The 25705-nt window shown below is 42.5% G+C and overlaps 1 protein-coding gene across 1 annotated transcript in view; it reads left to right on the forward strand.

Moving 5' to 3' along the window:
* The first annotated feature begins 4537 nt into the window (after positions 1–4537).
* SPTLC1 (serine palmitoyltransferase long chain base subunit 1) overlaps positions 4538–25705 on the forward strand; it is a 42529-nt gene continuing 21361 nt past the window's right edge. The window contains exons 1-5 of the mRNA XM_075078211.1: positions 4538–4667; positions 6207–6314; positions 18845–18939; positions 24854–24947; positions 25415–25487. Of these exons, the coding sequence (XP_074934312.1) occupies positions 4611–4667; positions 6207–6314; positions 18845–18939; positions 24854–24947; positions 25415–25487 (427 nt within the window). The 5' untranslated portion in view covers positions 4538–4610. The remainder of the gene's footprint in view (positions 4668–6206; positions 6315–18844; positions 18940–24853; positions 24948–25414; positions 25488–25705) is intronic.

A 25705-nucleotide genomic window follows, 5' to 3' on the forward strand; every position in this document is an offset into this window, starting at 1 on the left:
TTAGACCACATTTTAAAAATAGCATATGAAACTTATTTTTCAGTCTAGAAAAAGTCAGTCTCATGCAGACTCATACCTTTATGGCATCACTCTTCACACACATTTGAATTTAGACAGTCTGGACAATTCGCATAGGAAGATCTGAGAGTATCTCACAATACACTGCATTACTTATTTTGACTAAATTACTCTCTGTGTGAAGTGATCCCAACTTCATTGTGGTCAATGTGCTTTAAGTCCATCAGAATAACTTTGGGTACAAGTCTGCCCATTGTGTCTGCCATGTTTCTAATCCAAATATGCTGTGGGAAACAGCAATTAGTCAATTGAGTGCGAGCAAAAAAGTGGGCTAAGAAGTGAAGAACACAAATTCTAAGATGTCCTATTCAATACAGTGGTTTTGTTTCTAAAAGAAATGAGATTTAAACTAACACAATTTGGAGTAAATCATGCAATGTTTAGACTCAGGTTTTGAAGTAGGTGACAGACATCAGTTCAGCTGCGTATTGAGGCAGGGGAGAGAAACAGGTGAGCCACCCATCTATTTCCTTCTGCAGTAAGGGCAACCAGCCCAGTGGAAAGTTCTGGGCTGCAAACCCCCAACCTGAATATGTCTGAAATCTTGAATCAGAGAGATGTGGGATTTAACCACAGAGCATACAAAATCTAGCTCTGCAACAGCAGTATTGCAACACCACATATGGGTAACTGGCTCCCTGCAAGGCAAACATTCCCATTTAAACAGTGTCTGTTCTGTTAGTGGTCCCAGCAGCCTGGATGAGCGGCTCTTACAAGTTTCTAACACAAGCTTTCTTTAGTCATCACAGAACTGTGCTGGGTAGTTGCCAATTCCATTTTAAGACACTTAGTGCTGCTATGTATTGGAAACTTAGGTGCTTAGCCCAACGCTGTCAAGCCCACCTGGGGAACAGGCACTGAAAAGAAGCGTAAGCAGGACAGAGTCTGCTGTGCCGACATCCAGCTCTGTGATAAGTTAGCTTTTTGTTCCAAAGGTCCACCTTTGGCTGAATATGCTTTAAAAAGAGGACTCTGGCCACTTCTACACAAGTTACAATAGTCATTAACTGCAAACAGTTGAGGTCAAATTTGGTCCTCATTGTATGCCAGGCATTTCCATTTTGTGCCACTTTGTCACTACAGTTGTCCAGGGTGCCATGGTACAGTTTGAGATAGCTAGAATGCACCAGTGCTCTGACTAGTAAGTAACTCTACAAAAAGCTTGTGTCAAAGGTTGTGATCTCCAGATGCTTCCCAGGCAGATCTACAACAGGTTTCTGCTGGTGAAGTTAATACAGAGCTAATTCACTACAGAACTAGGATTAAGCACATTTTCAAGATGCAGTGGTGCATGGCTTGAGATAACACTAAATTTATCCTCTGCTTTGCTTGCCTTGTGAACAATTACTCCTCCGCATAGCAGGTAAATTACAGAACTTGATATTCAGGTTCTTGTTGGCACTTGCACAGTACTCTTGCAACATCTTTCTGCTTCCCACTTGGAGCTGGGACACAATTTTTGGGCTTAATACTAAGGTTCCAACTGACTTTGGACATTTTCTGTGCTTGCTGCCAGCACCATCGTGGTTGAGCATCATGTTTCAAGACAACAAAAACTAAAAAAGAATAACTAGTACTATTCTGCTGTTCTCCTTGCCTGTACAGGATTGCTTTCCCAACAGTTTATTTAATTTTTTTATTATTATTTTTGAGGGTAGCCACAGAGCCAACAAGTTACAACTAGGCACACTAAAACCACAATAATATAGGCTAAGCTTTTGCCACCCAGAATGTGTGAGAATGGTTGCAAAAATTCCCTATGTCCCTAATCTCCTCGGCCATCATAGCCGTTCTGTGTGTGTGGTTGGTGGAGGCAGGGGGGAAGTGAATGACTCTCAGGACATACTTCTACCAGTTCCCACGTTTCTCTTCCCACCGTCACCTCCATATGCATATCTCTAACACAGCAATACAAGTAGGATGGCAGCAACCACTGCCATCCCCTCACAGTTAAGCATCACTTCCTACTGCCATTCTCCCACCTTCCTAGTTGATAAAGTAGGAGGTCAAAAGGAGACAGGGGTGAGACCTGAGAGTACAGAAAGAAGGTGGACATCATTCCTTCACTTCCACTTCCAGCTCCTACCATCTGTCTCATACTTGACAGAGTAAGAAAGAGGCAGGCAGAGGAAGAGCTAATAGAGCAAACAGGACTGAAGATAACAGTCACTGGCTACCTCTGATATTTAGGAAAAATAAAATTCCTAAGAGCCATACCAAGTCCCATTTTTCTGCTTCTGGAGTGACCAGAGGACAACTGCAGATAACTGGCATGCCAGCACTGACCCAGGAGAATTGAGCTGGGAATTCAAAGCAGGGTGTGGGAAACGAGTGGGTTGGTGAGGAAGGTGCAGAATAAGAACAGTTTAGGAATACTATGCAACTGCAGGATATGGGGGGAAAGACAAAATCTGACACTCCCAGAGCAGGAATTTTCATAGGGCACTATCTCAATAGCTTTTGTCAGGACCTTAAGTTCAGAGATAGACTCATGTTTTCCCTCTCCCCTTTCTTCCCAGCCGCAAACTGCCACTGCAGAGGACTTCTCCCTTCACCTCCCCCTCTTTTTTGCTGTCAGAAGTACAGCAGCCTTAAGCAATTAGCAGCAGTTGCCCTGTGTTGGAACAATGAAACTGCTGAACAATAGGGATAGGCTCATTATTATGAGAGACCCAGCCCTGTGATAATCCAGACCAGGAACTCCTAATTCTCTGCTAGAGGAATTACTGGTTAGTACGCTATTAACTTCACTGCATTTCAAGCTGGAAACAATTCATCCAGTGTTTCACAAAATCAATTTCTTAGTCTCCCAATCATACACATATATGTCAAACGTTGAAAGTCAGGATCGGATGTTGAGAGCCAGGGTGTAACTTCATCTGTGGCCCACCAAGATGACTAATGCGGCCCACTCCTCTTGGGGCAATTTGGCCTGGGATGCATACCAGACACATTTTTTGAGGCTGGTAGTAGCAGTCATCTCCCATGAGCCCAAGACTCCTCTCCAGCACGATGCAGTGGCTACAGAAGTACTTAACAGTGAAGAGAATAACCTTCATGCAGCTAAAAAACAAAAGGCACATTTATTGTCTCTGTCTTGACTTTTTAGACAGCCTCAAACAACATTTTTTCTCTTTGCTGTTGTAGAGCCTGGAATTTGACAAGTGTATCATTAAGTTCAGAAACTTGGGGAGAAGATTAACTACTAGGCATTTCAGTCAGTGTGAAAGTGAAGTTCACTGATTTTAACCACTCACTGCAGTAAAACTGTAACTTACTGTTTGCTTGTAGTTAGTCATAGCACCCAAGGTTTTCACTCTCTTCTGTTTAATCAACTGCTGCCCCAGGTTCCCCTTGTTTAACCATGGTGAAGACTAGTGAGTGAAGCCCCAAGGGGTGCAGTTCCACGGAGCTCTCTCAGAAGACCATCAGAAGCCCTCCACAACTATTTCGCTTCAGTGAAGCAGCTCCCAAACATCTTCTTTAGCAGCGATGTCCTTTTTTCCCTTTCCATCAAGTGCTACCTCACTTCTTGAGCAAACTTCTTCCCAGTTCCCCCTCCTCTCCACTGCCTTTTAGGCAGTCGCTCAAGTCCTGTGCAGCTGTGCATGGGGACTTCAGCCACGTCCCCATGCTCAGATGCACCCGTGCAGAGTCTTCACCATTTCTCTTTTTCTTCATGGGGTTTCTCACTCCCCAGCAATATTCAGCTTTTATGGCTGCTCACTTTGGCAAGGCTCTTAAAGCTGCAATTTCTCTTCTTATTTACTTACTATTTCCACTATATTCTGGGTTTTTTCCCCACTATACTCTGGTTTTCCTTTTGCTGTTCGATTCATTTGCAAGTATTGGAACGACTGTTTCTTACAGCAAAGAAGTCAACGAAGGTGTAGAGGGAGGAAGCAGAACATGTGTTGACATGGGGCCAAAGCACAGGTTCCAGCTCAGGACAGTGTGGGGCCGAGGAAGCCCATGAGCTACAGGAAAGCCACACCAAGTTTACGCTGGCTCGTTCAACAAACAGGAGCAGATTTGGAATGTAGGAGGGGACGTACACATCAATGCATCCAAGTTTATTGTCTTATGCAAGCTCGACTTATAGCCAGTTTCATATATTTAACACTGAAGACTGTGTCTTTCCAGTCTGGCCTTGCTCCCTGATGGGGTCCACCAGAGAAAACTGCTGTGATGAGGACGAGGAGCAGTAACCGTTAAGTAACTGACACAGGAGTACGGAGTGGCCACAGGCACCGGCTGAAAAAGCGTTGCTTTACAAACCACCATGACAGAATTTACGACGAGTGGCCCCAAACCCGCGCCTTCTCCCGCGCTCTCCTCAGCGGAGCCGAGCCGCCACCCCAGCACCGCGCGGGGCTGCTCGGGGCTGCACTGCACAGGCCGCCTCGCCCCGGCCGCCTCGCCCCGCCGGGCCGCAGGGGGCGCTGTCTGCCGCCCTGGCCCCGCCCCTCCGCCCCCGACGCCGGCGTCCGGCGGCGGCGACGCCCCGGCGGGCCGCAGAGGCGGAAGCGGTGATGGCGGGCGTGGGGCAGCAGTGGGTGCTGGTGGAGATGGTGCAGGCCTTCTACGAGGTGGGGCGCGGGCCCGGGGTGCTGTCCGGCCGCCGGCGCGGGGCGGCTGCGGGAAGGGAGGGCGGAGCGGCCGGGATGCACCCGCCGCCGGGACTGAGGGGGCGGGGGGCCGAAGGGGTCCCGTCGCCGAGCCCAGCCGAGCCGCCTCAGGGCGGACGGGCCCTCGGTCGCCCCGCGGCTGTCGTGGGTGGGTGCGAGGGGGCCCCTGGGCCCGGCCGGCGGATCGCGGGGGCGGGGCAGGGCAGGGCAGCGGCGGTGCGGGCGGCGCCGTGCCTCGCCTGCCCGGGGCCGGTGCCGCCGGCCGGTGAGACTGCCCTCGCAACGTTGTCAATACATGTGTGTGCGCCGTACTTATATATTGGAAAAATAGATGCACGCCCTTATGTCTTGCTCTATTTAAGTTTATAAAGCTACATTTACGGTGTATGCTAGAGCATTAAACCTTCATAAGAGTCACAGTAATGAGTGTAAGGCCAGGGTTTGTGACTTAGAAGTGTTATTTACAAAGGAAGGAACGACTGTTAAATATTTATGTTTGAGTTCTTTCCTGGAGGGGATCAGCGTGACATGTTTGAATCCAGGCTTTGTTTCATGATATTAAAAAGGATGTCCTGACGATAGGCAGTTTTCTTGTGTCAACAGTCTGTTTCCCTCCCTTCCTTTTGGCCAAGCTTGGTGACTTTTTAAGAATTTATACTAGGGTTTGCAGCACAAATATAGAAGAGCTTAGCTACTGAAGCCGGTTGCACCGTCTGATATATTGAATTTGGGATCATTGCAGGCACTGAAAAGCATGGGAAGTAATTTGTGTGGACCTCTGCTGCTACTATACCATGTGTTCTTTAGATGTCATGGTGTACATATGAAACTGACTTTCCTCCCTCCAAGCACCCAAAGAGGCTAACTAACTTGGATCAACTTTCTGTTCTGGTTTGCCATATATATTGCTAAATATTGTGTCCACACAAGAGAGTAAATGGCACAGGGGCGAAACTGTTTCTAGTGACCGTGTTGGGTTATGCCTGTGAAACTAAGAAAAATGGGCTATGAGGGCAGGGTTAGGTTTCTTTGTAAATAATAGTAGCTGTTGCTGCTGGTGGACTATAAGTTATAAGAATGTAGGATTTAAGTGGTGTGTATAGATCACACAGACCTTCAAGTTCTCAGGAGACTTCTGCTTCTTCTGACAGCTTTTGCCTTCACATATGCTGGTGCAACCTGTACAGCTTATCTGCCTTTACTGTGAATATTCAATTTATGTGCATGTGCAGAACTGAAACTGCTTGTCAATTTAGAGTGCGCCTTGTTCATTAACAGCAGAATAAATCCATTCAAACCGAAGTTAACAGCTGCATGTAGTAGTTGCAAAGCAATCCACTTCCATAGAATTATAATTTTTACTGATTTAGAAATACTCATCAGCTTATGATCAGCTTTGGATTTTTCCAGAGTGTACCAGTAGAGATGAAACTGTTGCACAGTGTCATACTGATTGAAATAGAATTCTTTGTAGACTTATTTTTGTGCTTTTGTTTTCAGGCTCCTGCTTACCATCTCATTTTGGAAGGAATTCTAATTCTATGGATAATCAGACTTCTTTTCTCCAAGACATATAAGCTTCAAGAGCGATCTGATCTAACACCTAAGGTATGGTGGAAAAATACTTTTCTTTAGAGAAAAAGCTTATACCTATTGATATATTTCGGTGTTGAACCACTGCTTCATCACAAATTGTGCTGGGTAAGCTTACTTTGGACTAAAAAACTGGTTATTGCTTAAACACTTCAGTTCATGCTTTTAAAGTAGCACTGCATTTGAGTCTGAGAAATATAAAAATAGTGATGTAACTGACTGCTAAGCTATGAAAAGCTGACATGAGCTCTACTCAATGGATGGCATTTTTAAAAACAGAAGGTACACTAAAAAAACCTTGCCAAACAAAAGGAACTATAACAGTGTAGAGAGTATGAAAATGTTCAGTCTGTACACATCGTATCTGTGAGTAATAACTCTGAGAGCTTACAGTGTTAAGGGGGTTCCGAAAAACTTCGTAGCTTAGCAGCAATTTTCTTCTTTTGCAATGTAGTTGTCTCAAAAAAAAAAAAAAAAAAAAAAAGAGCTGTAATTGTTTGTGAAGACTGGAATTTCTCCCTGGCTACTGGCTGGAGACTATCAGGGATGAGTAGAGTTTGTTTTGGAGGTGTCCCTGGACTAGTTTATCTGAGACATGGTCTGTAGTTGGGCTTGCTGCATAATATCAGAGGATGCTATTGGATATATTCAAAGGATGATTGGATGCACTCTCTGAATGTGAAAATAATGAGGTGAACAAGGATGCACTCATTTTTCTCAGTCAAAGATGAACTATGGTGATACATTGCAACGTGACAACCAGTTTGTGTGTGCGAGGGGTTGATGTGAATGATCTGAAGTCCCATATAACAAACAGGCTTAGTTTGCTAGAGCTTCACAGGAATGGTATTCTTTATGAATGGCATAAAACACTTGACATTTCTTCATGGTACTGAGGAAGGTTTCTGGAACAGATTTATGGGTGTTTTACCTTGTCATTCACATCTACATCATGTGCTTGCATGCTTTTTGATCTTATTCTTGCTAAGGATACATGTTAAGCACGTGGGCTCTGTGTAATGGATCAGTGAACATGATGCAGGGACTGTAGGCACAAGACTGTAAATGTGAGGAAATCTGCAGGCAGTGTCCTTTTTTGGGGAGTACTTACTAAACAGTTTAGAGTAGTGTAGGGAACACTTTAGACTATTTATGGGAGGCATTTAATATTGGAGGCAGGAAGTGAGCTGAGAGTGAATCAAAAAAGGCCAGTTCAGTTTTGTGGTTGAAAGGGTTTGAATTGATCCTGGGGTTCTTGAAGTTTGCCACCTTTGATTAGAATGCAGAGGGGGAGTGAACCCGAAGGTGAAGCGCTTAATGTTTGGATCACCGAGGAAGATATGCTGCAGCTTTAAAGTAGCCGCTGATTGTCTATTCAGAAACTGTGATAGTTCATTTGATAGAGTTTTCCTGCATTAGACGGTTTTGATCTCTGGATCTATTTTGGACGATAACTCTTTTCTTCTGAAAGATTCATTCTCTCTGCAGTAGATGGTGGGAGAAGGCTCATTGCTACTCTTGCCTAATCGGTGACCTGAAAAAGCTGAAATCTCTCTCTTCCTTACAGAGTAAGGATTACATTCAGATATTTCAGTGTCCCTCTTGAATGTTACCATACAGTTGCAGGTCATCTCCTTTATTCACTGACAGACCATTTTGCTGAAGCTGAGGTGTTTAAGAAAGTGCTCAGGCAAATCTGGAACAGTGCAGTGCAGAGAAGAAAATTGTTCTGTATCTTCTTAACTGAGGGCAATGAGCAACTGGGAGGTTGCACATGTAGCTGGTCTGCTGCAGTCAGTGGAAGCAGGGGCTTAGAAGGGGGTCAGAAGGGGGAAAAACATTTGGAAACAGCTCATGCTTAATAACCTACTTTTGCAGGATGACAATAGTAAAGTTCACTGGCAGGACAGCAGTAGTAGTAGGTTTTCTGAAGAATAGAAGCATGCAAATACATTATTGCTGTGATACTTCGAAGAGATTTATACAAACTTTACAAAAGTTGAGGAGTGGAAAGGAATGTGAATGCTAGAAAGAATCCAAAGTGATCAAGAATTGTATTAAATAGATACTGGATACATTGACTCACAGTTGCAAGGCACAGAAAAAAAACTTTGCAGAGTGCTAAGAGCTGTATTACAACACAGGGTTTGACTTGAGATGTTAAAGACACTGTCACTTCTACCATTTATTTAGCTGTATCTTGATGGCAAAAAGAATGCTATGGGGAAATGCCCTTTGGTCTGATGGTACGTACGTTCAGATTGGCTGACAATGAAGGAGAGCTAAGTCTAGTTGGCTTTACCATTGACCTCTGAAGATGGAACCAGTGTTTTCCACAGGAAGACCTGTATTTGGAAGAGAATGTCTTGTCTACAGTTAGTTTATTGAAAGTAAGCATATATACAACAGTGAAGTGGAAATCTGAATAAGTCCTTTACAGTTGGAGGACTTAAGCAGACTGATAAATCAGAGGTGTGGAGTGATTCTATCTCTTTTTCTACAGTGTGGGTAATTGCTGTGAAAAGAGCTCATTTACTTTGTGTAGGCAAATAGCCATGGGGACACCCCGCCCCACCCCACCTTAATCTTCACTAAAAATCCTCGGATACTTGATACTAGTCTGTGTTATGGGTTAACTGCAGTAGGCAGCTAAGCGCTGCGCAGCTGCTTCTTCACTTTCTCCCCCATCCTCAGTGAGTCAGGGGAAGAGGAAAGGAAGAGTAAAAGCAAGAAAACTTGTGCGTGAAGATAAAATTGTTTAATAAGCAAAGGAGAAATGGAAGAAGAGAGAAAGAAGACAAGTGATAGGCAATCGCACACCACCTCCCATGGATGGACCAGTATACAGCCAGTTCCTGAGCAGAAGGTGGCTAACTTCCCAAACCCCCTCTTTTCCCTTTTACTGCTGAGCATGCATTCTGTGGTATGAAGTATCTGTTTGGTTAGTTTGGGTCATCTGTCTTGTTGAGTCCCTCCCAACCTCTTGTGTACCCCTCAGTCTATTCGTTGTGGAAGCAGAATGAGAAACAGAAGGCCTTGACACTGTGCAAACGCTGTTCAGCAAGAGCTACATTAGTGTGTTATCAGTGTTGTTTTGGTCACGGATCTAGAACACAGCACTATACCAGCTGCTATGAAGAAAATTAACACCATCCCAGCCAGACCCAGAGCAATCTGTTTCATAGAATACGAGATCCCACTCAGCCAGGTATCTGTGTGCATGTTGAGCTGCGTGTAGTAGCATGCCATCCGTTCCGCGAAGAGGCTGCTGATTTGCTTCCTGATTTGATCTAGTTTGATTCATGCTGCGGTGTCCAGTTTTCACCACACCAGAAAGAAATACTAGGCTGCTCAGGTACATGCACTGGTGATAGGCAAGCCCAGGTGAATGGAGCTCAGGCTACTTTTATGTCAGCCACTCATGTAATGATACTTAGAGTTTCTCTGTGAATTATTGTTGGGGATGCTGCCAGAGCAGAGCTGGCCCCTTGTAATAAATATTACTGAAGAATACCCCTGCTGCACAGCCATCTTAATGTGATCTGTCAGGACCAGTCTGTCCTGGGGAAACAGAGGTAGATGATCTATTGTGCAAGCTGGTGCACTTAGGAGTCACGCTTTTAAAAGAGTGAAGAAATCCACCCTGAAGGTGGCTTCTGGGTTTAGTCAAATGAGTAAAAAGAGTACTACGAAATCCAGTGCAGTGATCAGCTTTCAGCTGCCTGTCATCCTTTAATAGTAGTATTTGTAGGTATTCCTGTTGGTTCTATTACAAAATAATGACATTTCCCAAATCATTAACTACAAAGGTGGAGCACTTCTCTGTGAATGTAAGTTCCTCGTAGTTTGGGATTTGGGGAAGGGCAAATAAGTCAGTGACCAGACTGGGTGCTAGACATATAGATTCTTGTGGGCTTTTCACCAAAAATAAAATCTATGGAAAAGCTGCAAAGTGCCACTGAGGACTGGAGCAGGCCGTGGGAGATTGCATGGCATCATTTAGCTACAAGCTCACTTTCCAGCCAACAACCATTTGTGTGAAAGGAAGGTGCCCTCCAGATGTATGTGTCTTTCACTCTGCAGTGATATTGAGCTTTTATTTCAAAACGTCTGAAGTCCTACTAGGAGCCACATCTTAGCATTTTTGGATGGGAGGAATAGTTGTTTTCTTTGGGTTTAGTGTTTTCACTGCAGTAGTTGCGTGGGAACAGCTTTATTAGAGTGATATTAGTCAGGAGGAAAGTTCCTGTCAGAGCGAAATGTTTAATGCATGGCTGAGAAATACTGCAGGCCACAAGAGTTCTCTTCTGCAGGAACAGCATTCAGAGATTGATCAGATGTTGTCCTGCAGGGAAGACCAGATGGAGTCTGTTCTGGAAATGTTTTCAGTCATTTTGAGCCAAGACTCGCTACGTAGGTGAAGGTTCTCTTAAGTATTAGCATGGTTTGAAAGAGAGAAATTTGTGCCAATTTATGCCATACTGATAAATGATTCTATAAATTGGTGAGGTGGGCTTTAAACTGAAGGACTCAGAGGACAGGGTCCAAAGTGGCAATGCTAAATGCCATCACATCCAATGGGGGAATAAGCCAGGCCAACCAGATCAGCGACAAAGGTCCTTAGCTGCCTCACGAGAAGGCAACAAGACCACCAACCACCTCAAGGTATGGCTGTAGAGGATCCTCATGCACCCCTCCAGGAAAACGTGCGTGCTCAGTTGCCTCTCTGAAATCCCTGTACACCAACGCATGCAGCATGGGGAATAAACAGGAGGAACTAGAGATCTGTGTGGGGTTGCAGGGCCACAGTCTGATCACAATCACAGAGACATGGTGGGATAGCTCGCATGACTGGAATGTGGTCATGGATGGCTACAGGCTTTTCAGGAAAGACAGGCCAGCAAGGCGAGGTGGGGGAGTTGCTCTGTGTGAGGGAGCAACTAGAATGTATCAAGCTCTTCCTAGGGGTGGAGGAAGAATGAGTCGAGAGCTTACGAGCAAAAATTAAGGGGCAGGCAAATATGGATGTCACTGTTGTGGGCATTTACTACAGGCCACCTGATCAGGAAAAGGAAGTCGATGAGGTCTTCTACAGGCAGCTGGAAGTAAGCCTCACAGTCACAGGCCCTGGTTCTCATGGGGGACTTCAGCCATCCTGATATTTGCTGGAAAATCAACACAGAGGCATGCACAGTCCAGGAGGTTCCTGCAGAGCATCAAGGATAACTTTTTGACACAGGTAGTGGAGGAGCCAATGAAGTGAGATGTGCTGCTGGACCTTGTACTAACAAACAAGGAAAGTCTGGTTGAGGATGTGAGAGTTGGGGGTAGCCTTGGCTGCAGTGACCATGAGATGTTGGAGTAAGGATCCTGCGTGGTAGAAGCAGGGCAACAAGTCAGATTACAACCCTGAATTTAAGGAGACCTAACTTTGGCTTCTTCAAAAACTTGCTTGGAGGAATCCCATGGGCTGGGGCTCTAGAAGGTAGGGGTGTCCAAGAGAGCTGGTCAATATTCAAGTGCCATTTCCTCCAGTCTCAAGATTGGTGCATCCCTATGAGGAAGAAGTCAAGCAAAGGAGCCAGGAGACCTGCATGGATGAGCAAAGAGCTTCAAGAAAAACTCAGGTGGAAGAAGGAGGTTTATAGTATGTGGAAAAAGGGACCGGCCACTTGGGAGGAATATAGGAATGTTATCAGGGTATGCAGAGATACAATAAGGGAGGCCAAGGCCCACTTGGAACTAAACCTGGCAAGGGACATCAAGGATAACAAGAAGAGCTTTTTCAAATAGATCAGTAGTAAAAGAAAGACTGTGGGAACTGTGGGCCCGCTGCTGAACAAGGTGGGTGCCCTGGTGATGCAGAATGCAGAAAAGGTGGAGTTACTGAATGCTGCTTTTACTTCAATCTTTACTGCTAAGGCTGGTCCTCAGGCATCCCAGCCCCCAGAGGTGACAGAAAAAATTTGGAGAAAGCAAGACTTCCCCTGGTTGAGGAGGATTGGGTTAGAGATCATTTAGGCAAACTGGATCCTCACAAATTGATGGGCCCCAAGAAGGCCAACAATATCCAGGGCTGCAGTAAAAGCAGTATGGCCAGCCGGTTGAAGGAGGTTATCCTCCCCCTCTACTCCACCCTAGTGAGGCCACATCTGGAGTACTGCAACCAGTTCTGGGCTCCCCAGTTCAAGACAGACAGGAAACTACGAGAAAGAGTCCAGCGGAGAGCTACCAAGATGATCAGGGGACGGCAGCATCTCCCTTATAAGGAAAGGCTGTTAGGCCTGGGTTTGTTCCGCCTGGAGAAGAGTATGGGAGTATCATATCAATACCTATAAATATCTGAAGGGCAGGTGTCAAGAGGATGGGACTGGACTCTTCTCAGTGGTGCTCAGTGACAGGCCAAGGGGCAACGGGCATAAGTTGGAACACAGGAAGTTCCACCTCAATATGAGAAAAACTTCTTTCCTGTGAGGGTGACAGAGCACTGGAACAGGCTGCCCAGAGAGGCTGTGGAGTCTCCTTCCCTGGAGCTGTTCAAAACCCGCCTGAACACAGTTCTGCGCCCTGCCCTGGTGTACCTGCTCAAGCAGGGGGATTGGACAAGACAGTCTCCAGAGGTTCCCTCCAACCCTTACCAGTCTGTGATTCTGCGAAATACCATGTAATTAATACCTGTTATTTGAGGACCAGCAAATAATAAAATACTATTAGTCTTTGGATATTGACACAGATGCACGTATGACACTGTTTCAAAGCACTAGTGCTAGCTAAGAACTGACTTTATGGACATAATTGCTACCTTTTGTCAAAAAAGAGTCAACAAGGCAACTTATTTACATAATTTGCGTTGGATGTGTTTATGCCCAATATTTCTCTTACCCAAGGTATCTGGTGTTTAAAAAGTAAAAATCGCAATCAACAAAATACAACCACCCAAAACTATTTATATATATATATAAATATATTTAAAATGTTTATATATATGCACAAATGTATAAGTGGGTATATTATAATATATAAAATATAAAAATTTTATATGTTCATGTGTATTGTATATTACTAATAAAAATAAATTATACACATTTGATATTGATATGAATATTTTATGTGACATTTAAGTTTATATAAATTCAATGAATCACAGATTGGAAGGGAACTCGGGGATCATCTAGTCCAACCTTTCTGGGAAGAGCACAGTCTAGACAAGATGGCCCAGCAGCCTGTCCAGACAAATCTTAAAGGTGTCCAATGTGGCCCAGTCAATCACATCCCTGGGGAGATTATTCCAATGGTTGACTGTCCTCACTGTGAAAAATTTTCCTCGTGTCCAATAAGAATCTCCCCAAGAGCAACTTGTGTCCATCCCCCCTTGTCCTCTCCATGTGACTCCTTGTAAAAAGGGAGTCTCCATCTTCTTTGTAGCTACCCCTTAAGTACTGGCACATGGTGATGAGATCCCCTCTAAGCCTCCTTTTCTCAAGGCTGAACAAACCCAGTTCTCCCAGCCTATCCCCGTATGGCAGGCTTCCCAGTCCTTTGATCATCTTGGTGGCCCTTCTCTGGACCCCTTCCAGCCTGTCCACATCCTTTTTGTATAGCGGGGACCAGAACTGCACACAGGTGTGGCCTGACAAGTGCTGAGCAAAGTGAGATAATGACTTCTTTATCTCTGCTGGTGATGCCTGTTTTGATGCCACCCAGCATCCTGTAGGCCTTCTTGGCTGCAGCCAAGGCTAGCACTAACCGAGATATTACAAAGCAGGTTTTCTTGGTTTGTGAATAGCAAGTCCAGCAGTGCCTCCTTCCTGGTTGGCATGTCTAGCATTTGTATCAGGAAACAGTCCTCTATGCCTTCCAGGAACTTGGTGGATGACATGCAAGCTGCCATATTGTTCTTCCAGCAGATGTCTGGGTAGTTGGAGTCACCCATAAGGACCAGGTTCTGTTGGCCAGAAGCTTGCTTTAGTGCCCCAAGTATCACTTCATTGGCACTGTCATCATGGTTAGGAGGTCGAAGGCAGATGTCCACTGTGAGGTCCTGCTTGGAGATGACCCCTCTGACTTTAACCCAGAGGCATTCCATAGAGCAGTCGCAATCACCATAGTTGACTCCTCCACCTCCACCTCTTCTAACCCGCCTGTCTTTACGAGCCTATAACTGTCCATTGCGACCCCCCAGTCATTTCAGTTGTTCCACCATGTAAATTAAAAACTGTTATAAAAGGGAAAGAGGAAGAGCCAAGAGATGAGTTCACTTATATTACAGCTCTAGAGAGTGGAAATTGAAAGTTTTGAGTTCATTGTTTTCATCAAGTGGATATTTTCAGTACAGTGAACTAAGAAGAAATCAGTGAATTAACTGTATACTGAAGCTGTTACACTGTGAAATAAAATCTGGTTTATCTATATGTTTGATAATTAACATTTTTTTCAGACTACTTGATACTGATGCGAAATTTGGTGCCTGTTTAGAAGATAAAAGTGCTGTTCTGAATATGGGGTCACTGCATGAAAGGCTGCTTCTGCTCTGCCTTTTTGGTCAGAGGGAGATTGTCATGTTTACCCTGAAAAGTCAGCAAGACAGGCCAGTGTACTTAGATGTTTGGTGAATGGAAAGAGGAAGGGGTATGGACTCTCTCATCTGCAGTGTGGATGGCTATTTTAAATTGAGATTGGTACTCAATCACCAATATGTCCAATTCCCCACCATAATGAAGAAACTTCTATCACAAAACCTTTGGTAGACTCCTGCCTGTGCTAAGTACGTGTCGAAGCAAAAGACATAAAATGTGAAGATGCAGTTGTTTGTCGTTTATGTTCCCATGTCCACCAAAAAGCAAAATTCCCTGTAACAGATGAGGAGAATTAATGTGAGCTAGAATTAGTGAAACTGTTGTTTGAAGGGAGGATTAGTCTTCTGCTCTACATTTTCTTTTGTGTTAAGGAAAAAATCAGGATATTGCTACATATTATCTGTGGCTTGTCACCTACACTGTCAGTTTGTGTGCTGCAAACACTTCAAAGAGAAGAAGGGAACTTCTTACAATTTAGAATGAATGGGGGAGAGAAGTACTAATTAGGAATTGCTCATTATCTTTATGTTCACAGATCTCAACTGCAATTGCACTACGCTAGTTTATTGTAGTTACAGTGTCCTTCTATAAATACTATTTTTCTTCCTGCTATACTCCATGGCAAAAAGATCTTAATTGAATTTATGTATCAGTTGCTAAGCTGTTTGGTGGTATTTTGTACCCTTAATTAAAAAAACTTAGTATTAAATGAAAAAGCTAAGTACATGCTTGCACATATTTCTATCCTCTTTGAAGAAAAGGTACATATGTTGCCTGCTCTCCCTATGAACTATGTTGTATAAAAGCTGTTCAAATGTTCTTTGCATTCAGGTCTTAAACAGAAGAAACACCATGGTTCCTACGTCCTTCCGCTTTAGGCATTCGATGTCATCTAATGTTTTTCTTGTTTATCCTTCCATAACTGACAGGCTGCATCACTTCTACCCTGATTTATTCTGCTTCCTAATTAAAAAAACACCACAACAACCACAAAAAAATTTAAAAAACCCAAAAAACCACAAACCTCCTGCCCCTGTGCTCCAAAATGAACACAGAATCACAGTATACTAGGATACCACTGGCCTTCTTGGCCACAGGGACACAGTGCTGGCTCTTGTTCACCTTGCTGTCCACCAGCACTCCCAAGTCCTTCTCAGTGGAGCTGCTTTCCAGCAAGTCACCCCCGACCTGTAGTGGCACATGGGGTTGTTCCTCCCCAGGTGCAGGACTTTGCACTTGCTCTTGTTGAATTTCATCAGGTTCCCATCAGCCCAGCTCTCCAGCCTGTCCAGGTCTCGCTGGACGGCAGCACAGCCTTCTGGTGTATCAGCCACTCCTCCCAGCTTGGTATCATCAGCGAACTTGCTGAGGTTACACTCTATCCCGTCACCCAGGGCATTGATGAATATATTGAACAGGACTGGACCCAGCACAGACCCCTGTGGAACACCCCTAGTTATGGGCCTCCAACCGGACTCTGTGCCACTGATCACAACCCCCTGAGCTCTGTCGTTCAGCCAGTTCTCTATCCACCTCACTCTCCACTCACCTAACCCACACTTCCTAAGCTTACCTATGAGGATGTTATGGGAGACAGCATCAAAGGCCTTACTGAACTCAAAACTGTTGATGCAAGCTACAGTGCGTATCAGGGATTTGGAGCCTTTCGACACCAACTGTTGTAGGAGCAGAGTGAGGGCTGCATGAGCATACATCCTGCTTTTTGATTTTCAGAAGTCTTTTCGAACTCTTCTGAGAAGTTATAAGATACTGCTGGTCAGCTGTAATTCAGGATATGGTTTCCCATTAGCATCAGCCAGTCTTGTTTGGGACTGCTTTGTTGTGGGATCTAGTTTAGCTATGTATCCATCCTGCTTTTGCTGAGTTAGTTTTCATCTGGATCATTTTCTGAACAAGGTTGTTGTCTGGTTTTGTAACTGCCTATGCCAACACAAGGTACAGGAGTGTATTTGTGGCTGGGAGAGCAGTACTGTAGCAGCTGCTGACTTGCAGTGCAGTGGGTCAGCACGCTTAGTGTTCAATTATGTTTGGTTTGCTTTTTTCTTTCCAAGTAACAATGAGATATAGAGATGCACACCAGTATGTGTTCTGAGATGCGGATGGAATTGTACCTCTGTGTCTCGGATCAGCAGAGTTTTGCATACAGGGTTATGGTGGTGGTTCCACTCTGAAATTAACCTGAAGCTGGGTTCTACTTTTCCACCATTTTGGTACTGGGTTGTGTGTTAATCTTTATAGGGTGTATCATCTGGTAGTCTTCTCCCATAGGGTTCTTGAGGTATTTGCTGAGTCATGTCAAACATGAGGTTTTATAATAGAATGCAGTAATGAATAGTAGTCAATAATATTTACACGGAGCAAAATTTATTGCTCTGTTCTCTGGTGTTCAGTTATCTGTTTGGATCTTTTTAATTGAAGCATTAAAATCTGCTATTTGACCTGCTATGAGTGGCACTAGCACAGGGTAAATTAAGAAAACCCCCTGCTTTTCCTTAATACGTGGAACAGCATTTCAACACATACACAGCTGCATGCAAGGCTTCAGCTGGGGTCTGTCCTATGGTGCCTAAAGAAACTAAGTGCTTTTTGTAATGTAAGTGTAGCCACTTCAAAATAATGAATATATTCAATTCTGTTGCACATACTAATGACATTTTATTTCCTTTAAAATATATGCCCCAAGGGTTAAATTTCAGTCAGAAATCTAACATAACAAAATTAAATAAAAAGGTATTTAAATTATGTCTGCAAAATATTAGAAACACAAGTGACTAAGCTCACATGAAAAGGATCTTTTCTGAAACACAGGGCTATTGAAATTTCCGTTTGTGTTTTGAAACAGACCTTTCTGGAGTTCCTGGCATATTAATTAGTACTCTGGAAATACCTAGAAACAAAGTTATTCATTAGCTTAATAAAAGGAAAGTTATGGAAATGCATGAGACTAATTGTATTGTTGCCTGAAGTTTCCTTTTGATTTTTTTAAATTGTTTTGAAGGCTTTGAAAAGTATATTTGGAAAAAAATAAAAATGGAAAAAAGGTATTGCTTCAAAAATCAATTACAGAATTTTGATATTGAAATAATTAGCCTTAAATATTCTGCTGTTTTTTTAAATAATAGAGAAATATAAACCCATTGTAGTTATACCATTCAAAGTTAGTGTGTTAAATACATTATTAGGTATGTCTTGCTGTACTAGTAGATAATCCTCTGGGAAAGTTCTGCTTTCATGGTATGAAGGATGATTTTGGTGATTTGCCTGGGTGGTTGCAAATTTATGTGGAACTAGTCTAATGCACCTGTTATGCTGGTCCACTGCATGCCCTTTGGAAGATCATCTAACCGAGGTTTTCCAAAGCACTTTGAAAATAAATGTGCGTTCAGTATTCCTCCATAGTTAGGTGGAGGATACATGGCTTAGTAGTTGCTGTTACCATTTCTTGAGCATTTGGCAGTTTTCCTCCATTGCATCCTGCTCATGTGTATGTTATTTTGCTAAGTATTTTAATACCTCGGCTGTTTAAACAGCACTTTTGAAGACTTGAGAATGTAAAGGGAGGCAACTTTATTGAATTATTATGTAATTTGTATTCAGTTACATAAACTGCAGAGGAGGATTTTCATAAATAATAGACTGAACGAAACAGTATTGATTAAAATTTGGCAGGGACACCCAGTTAGTATCTCTTCTCTTGATTATTGTATCATGAGATCTGTAATGAACAGGCACAGCTGGGCTGTCTTTCTTTACATCTCCTTCCCTTTGAAGAGTTTAGAGCCCCTCAGTTGAATGCACTAAAATAATATAAATTATTAGTGTCTCAGAAAGGTGACGCATATTAGCATACATAATTTCTCATACCACTATTACCAACTGTTTATTAGCACATAATGTCTTTTCTAATGGAAATCCTTTTTTAAGAAGTATTTCTTCTCTGCTGTTCAGGAAAAAGAAGAGTTGATTGAAGAATGGCAGCCAGAGCCTCTTGCACCTCCCGTACCAAAAGATCACCCAGCTCTCAACTACAACATTGTTACAGGGTAAATGAAATAAAAATAAATTCTGTATTTTATTTCAACATAAATACTCGATGTCCATATTTTTAAGTGTATTTTTTACTACGCATTTTCATATCCTTAAAACCTTTCATAAACAAATTGCATTTTTAGATAGCAGGACTGAATTTGCCACTGAAGAGATGGCCTTGGTTTTGCAATGTTATCAAGGCTATCTTATTATGAAAATCTTTCTTTAACTGTTGGGTTTCGGTTTGTTTTTTATATTTTTTTTTTAATATTTGGTGGGGGGGCTTTATTGTTCCCTTCATTGTGGGGTCTGTATTGTTTGGTAGTAATGTGTTTAATTTTTTTCTGAATTATGTAGAATTACACCTCCAAAAGTGGTTACCACCTCTGTGTAGGGTTTGGGGTGAAACTGTGTCATCACAAATCACTTCAGAAGAAACTGATTTGTGGCTAGCCACTTGGCACTTCCTGCAAAGTTGTTCCTCTTTGGGCAGTCAGAAGTGGAGATGCTTGACAGTGAAGTTGTTTTGTGAGGACATTATGGCTCAGCATTACTTCCTCGTGTGTTGTGGGTCTCTTAAAATGTGTGTTGACTTAGGCAAGAGTCACAGTATTTCAGAAATGGCTTTGAAATTTCTTTCACAAGCTTCAGATTCGATTGTCTGTAACTTTAACAATATAAGCATTTTAAAAATTGTTCTAGTGACACTAATAAATTAACTTAGTGACAGAGCACAATTATTTGCTGTCATAGGGAGCTCCACTTTGATGGTTCTGCCACCATGGAAAAGTCTGCCTTAGAAAAGGAATGCCTATTTTAATCAACTGTGATGTGAATGATCCTTCTGTTATTGTTCAGAATTTTGAAAGAAGCAGTGCTGCGGAATTAAAGGAAGTGTTGGATGTTTTTAAAAAAATCTGAGCAAATGTATCTTTTAGAGTGATTTGAAAAATGTATAAATTATTTAGAACTTTCCAGTGCTTACAACTAAGGAATGTATTTTGACAGAATTTTAATGTGTTGTGGCTGTTACTTAATACTGGCTATGGGGAAAACTTGACATTTGCCTTCTAAGATTCAAACTGCCAACTAACTACCTTCTGTAAGTTGCTCAACAGCTATGAGACTGTATCTGGGGCTACAAACTTAACCCACGTTTCAGAATTAATATGAAAAGCGAGTGTCTGTATCCTAATTCCAGCACAAGAGCATTTCTGTTGTCTGTTCAGTTTGTATTTTATGGGGACCCTATTGACGCTAGTAAGGTAGTTTTCTTTCAATGATTTTCATGTATTAACATCTACCATGAATGTTCATTTACATAAATCTTATTATCTTAGTATGTGATGGTTTAATATTGCATATTTGCACTAATGTGTGGATAGGGTTTATATAGGCTCATAACTACTTAGGAAGTATTAAATATTTCAGTAAAGATTTTGACCCACCGTAGGGAGGAGGCAGACTTCCTCCTCCCTCAATGTGCAAGGCAGTTTGTGCCTTATGTTAGTATGCTTCTTTCTGCCGAACACTTGCATAATCCCACTATCCTTGCCAATTGATAAGCAAAGCCAATAATATAGAGACTTGTCCAGACAAAAAAAGTAACCCATCTTGGATCAGTGGTGAAGAAGATACCCATGATGGCTCAGTCACAGTCCAGAAATTAGTTACTCCTTGTGGTAGCCTTTCTGTGAACTAATAACCAAGATAGCTTAGTTGTACGAGATCTTACTGAGAAAGTGTAACCTATTTCTTAAAACAGTATGTCTGCAAAATTATCATGCTGATTCTCATTTTGCTTTAAAATAAAAAGGCGCTAATGATGTGGCTTTTAACTTTATCATGTTCTGCGACTGATTTTTCAATACATGCAACACCTAAGAGTTAGGTGAGAGGTCTAAGTACAGATGGATTGCTTTTGGCCCTTAAAGACACAGTTTCTGAAGGACTTGCTTGCAAGTTCTTTGAATATAGCTTGAAATTATATTTTTATTTATGGTTTCAGCTGTGTCACTCAGTATCTCATAACTGTTGTCCCTAACCATGATAGCTAATGAACTGTGCTATACTAGGTGAAGGTGGATACGTGAAACTATAAAGAAATTAAGCGTTTCACTGTGTTCCTTTTGCGAATACTTGTTATTTTTGACATTGCAAGGAAGATTCTGTGATATGATATAGCCTGGGAGGAATGCAGAGAAATTATTGGAGCAGCCAGGGATCAGGTTAGGAAAGCTAAAGCCCTGGTAGAATTAAATCTGGCCAGGAATATCAAGGGCAACAAGAAAAGCTTCTATAGGTACGTTGAGGGTAAAAGGAAGACTAGGGAAAATGTGGGCCCTCTCTGGAAGGAAATGGGAGACCTGGTTACCCAAGATGTGGAGAAGACTGAGGTACTCAATGACTTTTTTGCCTCAGTCTTCACCGGCAAGTGCTCAAGCCACAACTGCCCAAGTTGCAGAAGGCAAAGGCAGGGACTGGGAGAATGAAGAACCGCCCACTGTAGGAGAAGGTCAGGTTCAAGACCATCTAGGGAACCTGAAGGTACACAAGTCCATGGGACCTGATGAGATGCATCTGTGTATCCTGAGGGAGCTGGCAGATGAAGTTGCTAAGCCACCATCCATCATATTTGAAAAGTCTGGTGAAGTTCCCACTGACTGAAAAAAGGGAAACATAACGCCCATTTTTAAAAAGGGATAAAGGATGACCTGGGGATCTACAGGCCAGTTAGTCTCACCTCTGTGCCCATCAAGATCGTGGAGCATATCCTCCTGGAAACTATGCTAAGGCACATGGAAAATAAGGAAGTGATTGGTGGCAGCCAACATAGCTTCACTAAGGGTAAATCATGCCTGACAAATTTGGTGGCCTTCTACAGTGGGGTTACAGTGTTGTTGGATAAGGCAAGGTGTTGTCTGCCTTGAGTTGTGCAAAACATTTGACACTGCCCTGCACAACATCCTTGTCTTTGAATTGGAGACACATGAATTTGACAGGTGGACCACTCAGTGGATAAGGAATTGCCTGGATGGTTACATTCAAAGAGTTGTGGTCAACAGCTCAATACCCAGATGGAGGCCAGTGATAAGTGGCAGTCCTCCGGGATTGGTATTGGGACTGGCTCTGTTTAACATCTTTGTCAGCAACATGGACAGTGGGATTGAGTGTGCTCTCAGCAAGTTTGCCAGCGACACCAAGTTGTGTGGTGTCATTGATATGCTGGAGGGAAGGGATGCCATCCAGAGGTACCTCGACAGGCTTGAGAGGTGGGCCCATGCAAACCTCATGAAGTTCAACAAGGCTAAGTGTAAGCTCCTATGCCTGGGTTGAGGCAATCCCAAGCACAATACAGGCTTGGTGAAGACTAGATTGAGAGCAGCTCAGAGGAGAAGGACTTGGGGGTGTTGATTGATGAGAAGCTCAACATGACCCCACAATGTGCACTTGCAGCTCAGAAATCAGAAAACCTGCTGTGTCCTGGGCTGCCTATAAAGAAGCATGACCAAAAGTCAAGGGAGTTCATTCTCCCCTTCTACTCTGCTGTCATGAGACCCCGCCTGGATTACTGTGTTGACCTCTGGAGCCCCCAACATAAGAAGGACACGGACCTGTTGGAGCAAGCTGGAAGATGATCAGAGGGCTGGAGCACCTCTCCTATGAAGACAGGCTGAGAGAGTTAGGGTTGTTCAGGCTGGAGAAGAGAAGACTCCGCGGAGACCTTATAGCAACCTTCCAGCATCTGAAGGGGGCATGCGAGAAAGCTGGAGGAGGACTTTTTACGACGCCTTGTAGCAATATGACAAAGGGTGATGGTTTTCACAGAATCACACAGTGATTCTTTAAACTGAAAGAGCATAGATTTAGATTAGATATAAGGAAGACATTCACTACAAGGGTGCTAAGGCACTGGAACAGGTTGTCCAGAGAAGCTGTGGATGCCTGGAAGTGTTCAAGGCCAGGTTGCATGTGGTTTTGACCAACTTGGTCTAGTGAAAGGTGTGCCTGGCCGTGGCAGGGGGGTTGGAACTAGATGATATTTAAGGTCCCTTCCAACGCAGACCATTCTATGATTCTATAACAGTGTTAACATCCATGTTTTAGATGTAATTATTCACTGGAATAAGCTTTTCCATTAGTGTTTTCTGCCTAACCAGGAATGTTCCTTTAGAAGGGTAAAATTCTGCTCGCAAAACGTGGCCATGTTTTCATGAGGCTGCAGCTTTGTTAGGGGCAAATTGTTGGTGAACATCAATGTATTTTCTAGGTTTGAGAGGTGGAGCTGTGGGAGCAAATTGTAAATAGTACACTGGGGATATACTGAATATCGTGTTAGTGCCAAAATGCATAGGTATAGGTCTGCTCTTGTGAATATCTGCCGGCCTAAGTAGTTGTTTTACGTGATAGGATTTCCAGCATTTGGTACAGCACGTTGATGAGCAAGACAAAGACAAAGCAACAGATCCAGCTATATTTCTAATGTCAGTCAGTTTCCCAAGACAATTTGCTGTGTGTTTGTATAATGATACTACTGTGCAGAAGATGCACTGTAGTAATGCAGAACTGCTCCTTTGTGGGGTCAGTTTCAGCTTGTGTCAGTTTAATGTCATGGAAGGACAGTGATGGAGATGCACAGCAAATACACTGTGTATGTAGACAGATTTCCAAAGCTGTTTTTTAAGCTTTGCAATTGCTTGGTTGAAGTAACATGTGCTTAATTTTTAAAGTGAACAGATATAAAAGAAAATCATGGAGGGTTATTTTTAAAGTGAAGTTCAGGCAGCTCAGTGTTTTTCTTAACTTGTAGTGAATAGGTTGGACTTGAAGTTTATTTGCTTTACACACCAAATGTACCCGTTCAGATATTGTCAGAAGCCAGATCTGGAGCAGCTGTGCCCAGGCATTTGTCACTTGAGCAACCCTGTTTAATTTTGATTGTGAAAATTGCTCAGTGCTAGGTTCCACGTGGGGAGAGCTTGTTGAAACTATTGTGTTTGAAGAATAGTATAGGATCTCAACTGTAATATTTGACAACACATACAGAAATGGACAGACATAAGATTTTGTATTTGGCTCAGCTTTGAGGCTTGTCAACACTCTAGGTGATTAATTGAAACTTTTGATTTTGTAATACTGAAGGGTACAATTGCCAAAACAGGATTGCCTTTAGAGTACAGCACATAGGTATGATGCTTGCATTTAAAGGCATAATAGCTATTTTTGTCCTCAATTTTTTAATAAATGGTTTTCTAAATCATAATTTTTTAGGGCAGAAAAATGCTCTGCCCTTCATATATATTGTGCTCTTGTTCATTTGTTAATATTGGGTGTTTTCACTCATTCTGTGTTTCCTGATTACATGAGATAGTCCAACTGTTACAGACTAAACAGAATCAGAAGCTTGATGTGACAGTTAATACAATACTTCTGTCTGCTTACAGCTAGTACCTATATTTCAGGAGTTGTACTCAGTACAAGATGGGTATTGTGGGTTTGCTTTATGACAAAAACATTGGTTTAAAATTCATTTTTGTTACGCAAGTAAGTAGGAATAAAATTTCATCTTTATTTGTAGTAGTCCTTTCAGATAGCTGTCACTGCTTTTAGAGGGGAATCTTTATCTCTTCAGGAGTCATCTTTGTATGAATTAGGTTTTCAACAGGAATCATTAAATATCTCAGGAACGTATTCATAGTTTCTTTATTAAAGTACAGGAACACAGTTTTTGCTGACTATGGTAGTGTATTTTTGACTTGATACTGAATTTAAATATTGTCTGGCAGCTGCAAAGGAAGAAGTGGAAAGAGGGAATCTTGAAAAAGCTGTGTGCCTTTTACTGTTGAAAAACAAAACACCTGTACTGTTTGACAGTTTATGAAAATGCAACTGTTCATTTATAACAATATATCTATAACTTTCTTTCAGTCCTCCCACCCATATAATCACTGTTAATGGCAAGGAATGTGTAAACTTCGCATCATTTAACTTTCTTGGACTTTTGGATAATGAAAAGGTTAAGGTGAGTGCTTGTAGCTACTGTGTTTGTGTGATTATTCCTCCTTCACTTTGTATGTTCTGTAGAAGTTAAGAGCAACTTCAGAAGGCATGAACTTTGTCAAGGAAGTATACTTCTAAAGCAGCAAGAAAGATTATAAACCTTGCAATTTTGTGCTGTTTGTCTTTTTACTAAAGTTTAATCTGGTGCACTTACAGTGTACTAGCTGATTATCAAGTTAGATTAATATCTAATGTCCTTAATCATTAGAATTCAATTAACAATGCTTAAACACTTGTGTAAAATAGTTTTGAGGTGAAATTAATTCATAGAATTCAGCACATTATTATACTTTTTGTAAAGCAGGTCATGTTACATGATGCAAGAACTGGCCTCTGTACAATGTTATAGAATTGTCAATGTGAAGCATATAGCAGAGTTAGAGATTTAGTGTAGGAATAAATAGTTCCTGTAATTCTTTTCTGTTAAAGAGTGCGGCCCAGGCATCTCTGAAGAAATATGGTGTTGGCACTTGTGGACCTAGAGGATTCTATGGTACTTTTGGTGAGTAACTTTCTTTGATCTGCCATTAAAGGTGTTCAGACTGGTTTGGTAAGTCAGCCAAAATAAGCAGCAAGTTTTTTCTACTGCTGTGAAGAACAGTTGCCCTCTAACACGCTTTTTACTGTAGTTGTTAAGGATTTATAACATTTATTGTTTATAGCTCTGTTTCTTATTCATTTTATGTGTTTTCTTACTCTTTCTAAAGCTGGTCTTGGAGG

The sequence above is a fragment of the Phalacrocorax aristotelis genome, chromosome Z (assembly GCF_949628215.1).
Source record: "Phalacrocorax aristotelis chromosome Z, bGulAri2.1, whole genome shotgun sequence".
Taxonomy (NCBI): domain Eukaryota; kingdom Metazoa; phylum Chordata; class Aves; order Suliformes; family Phalacrocoracidae; genus Phalacrocorax; species Phalacrocorax aristotelis.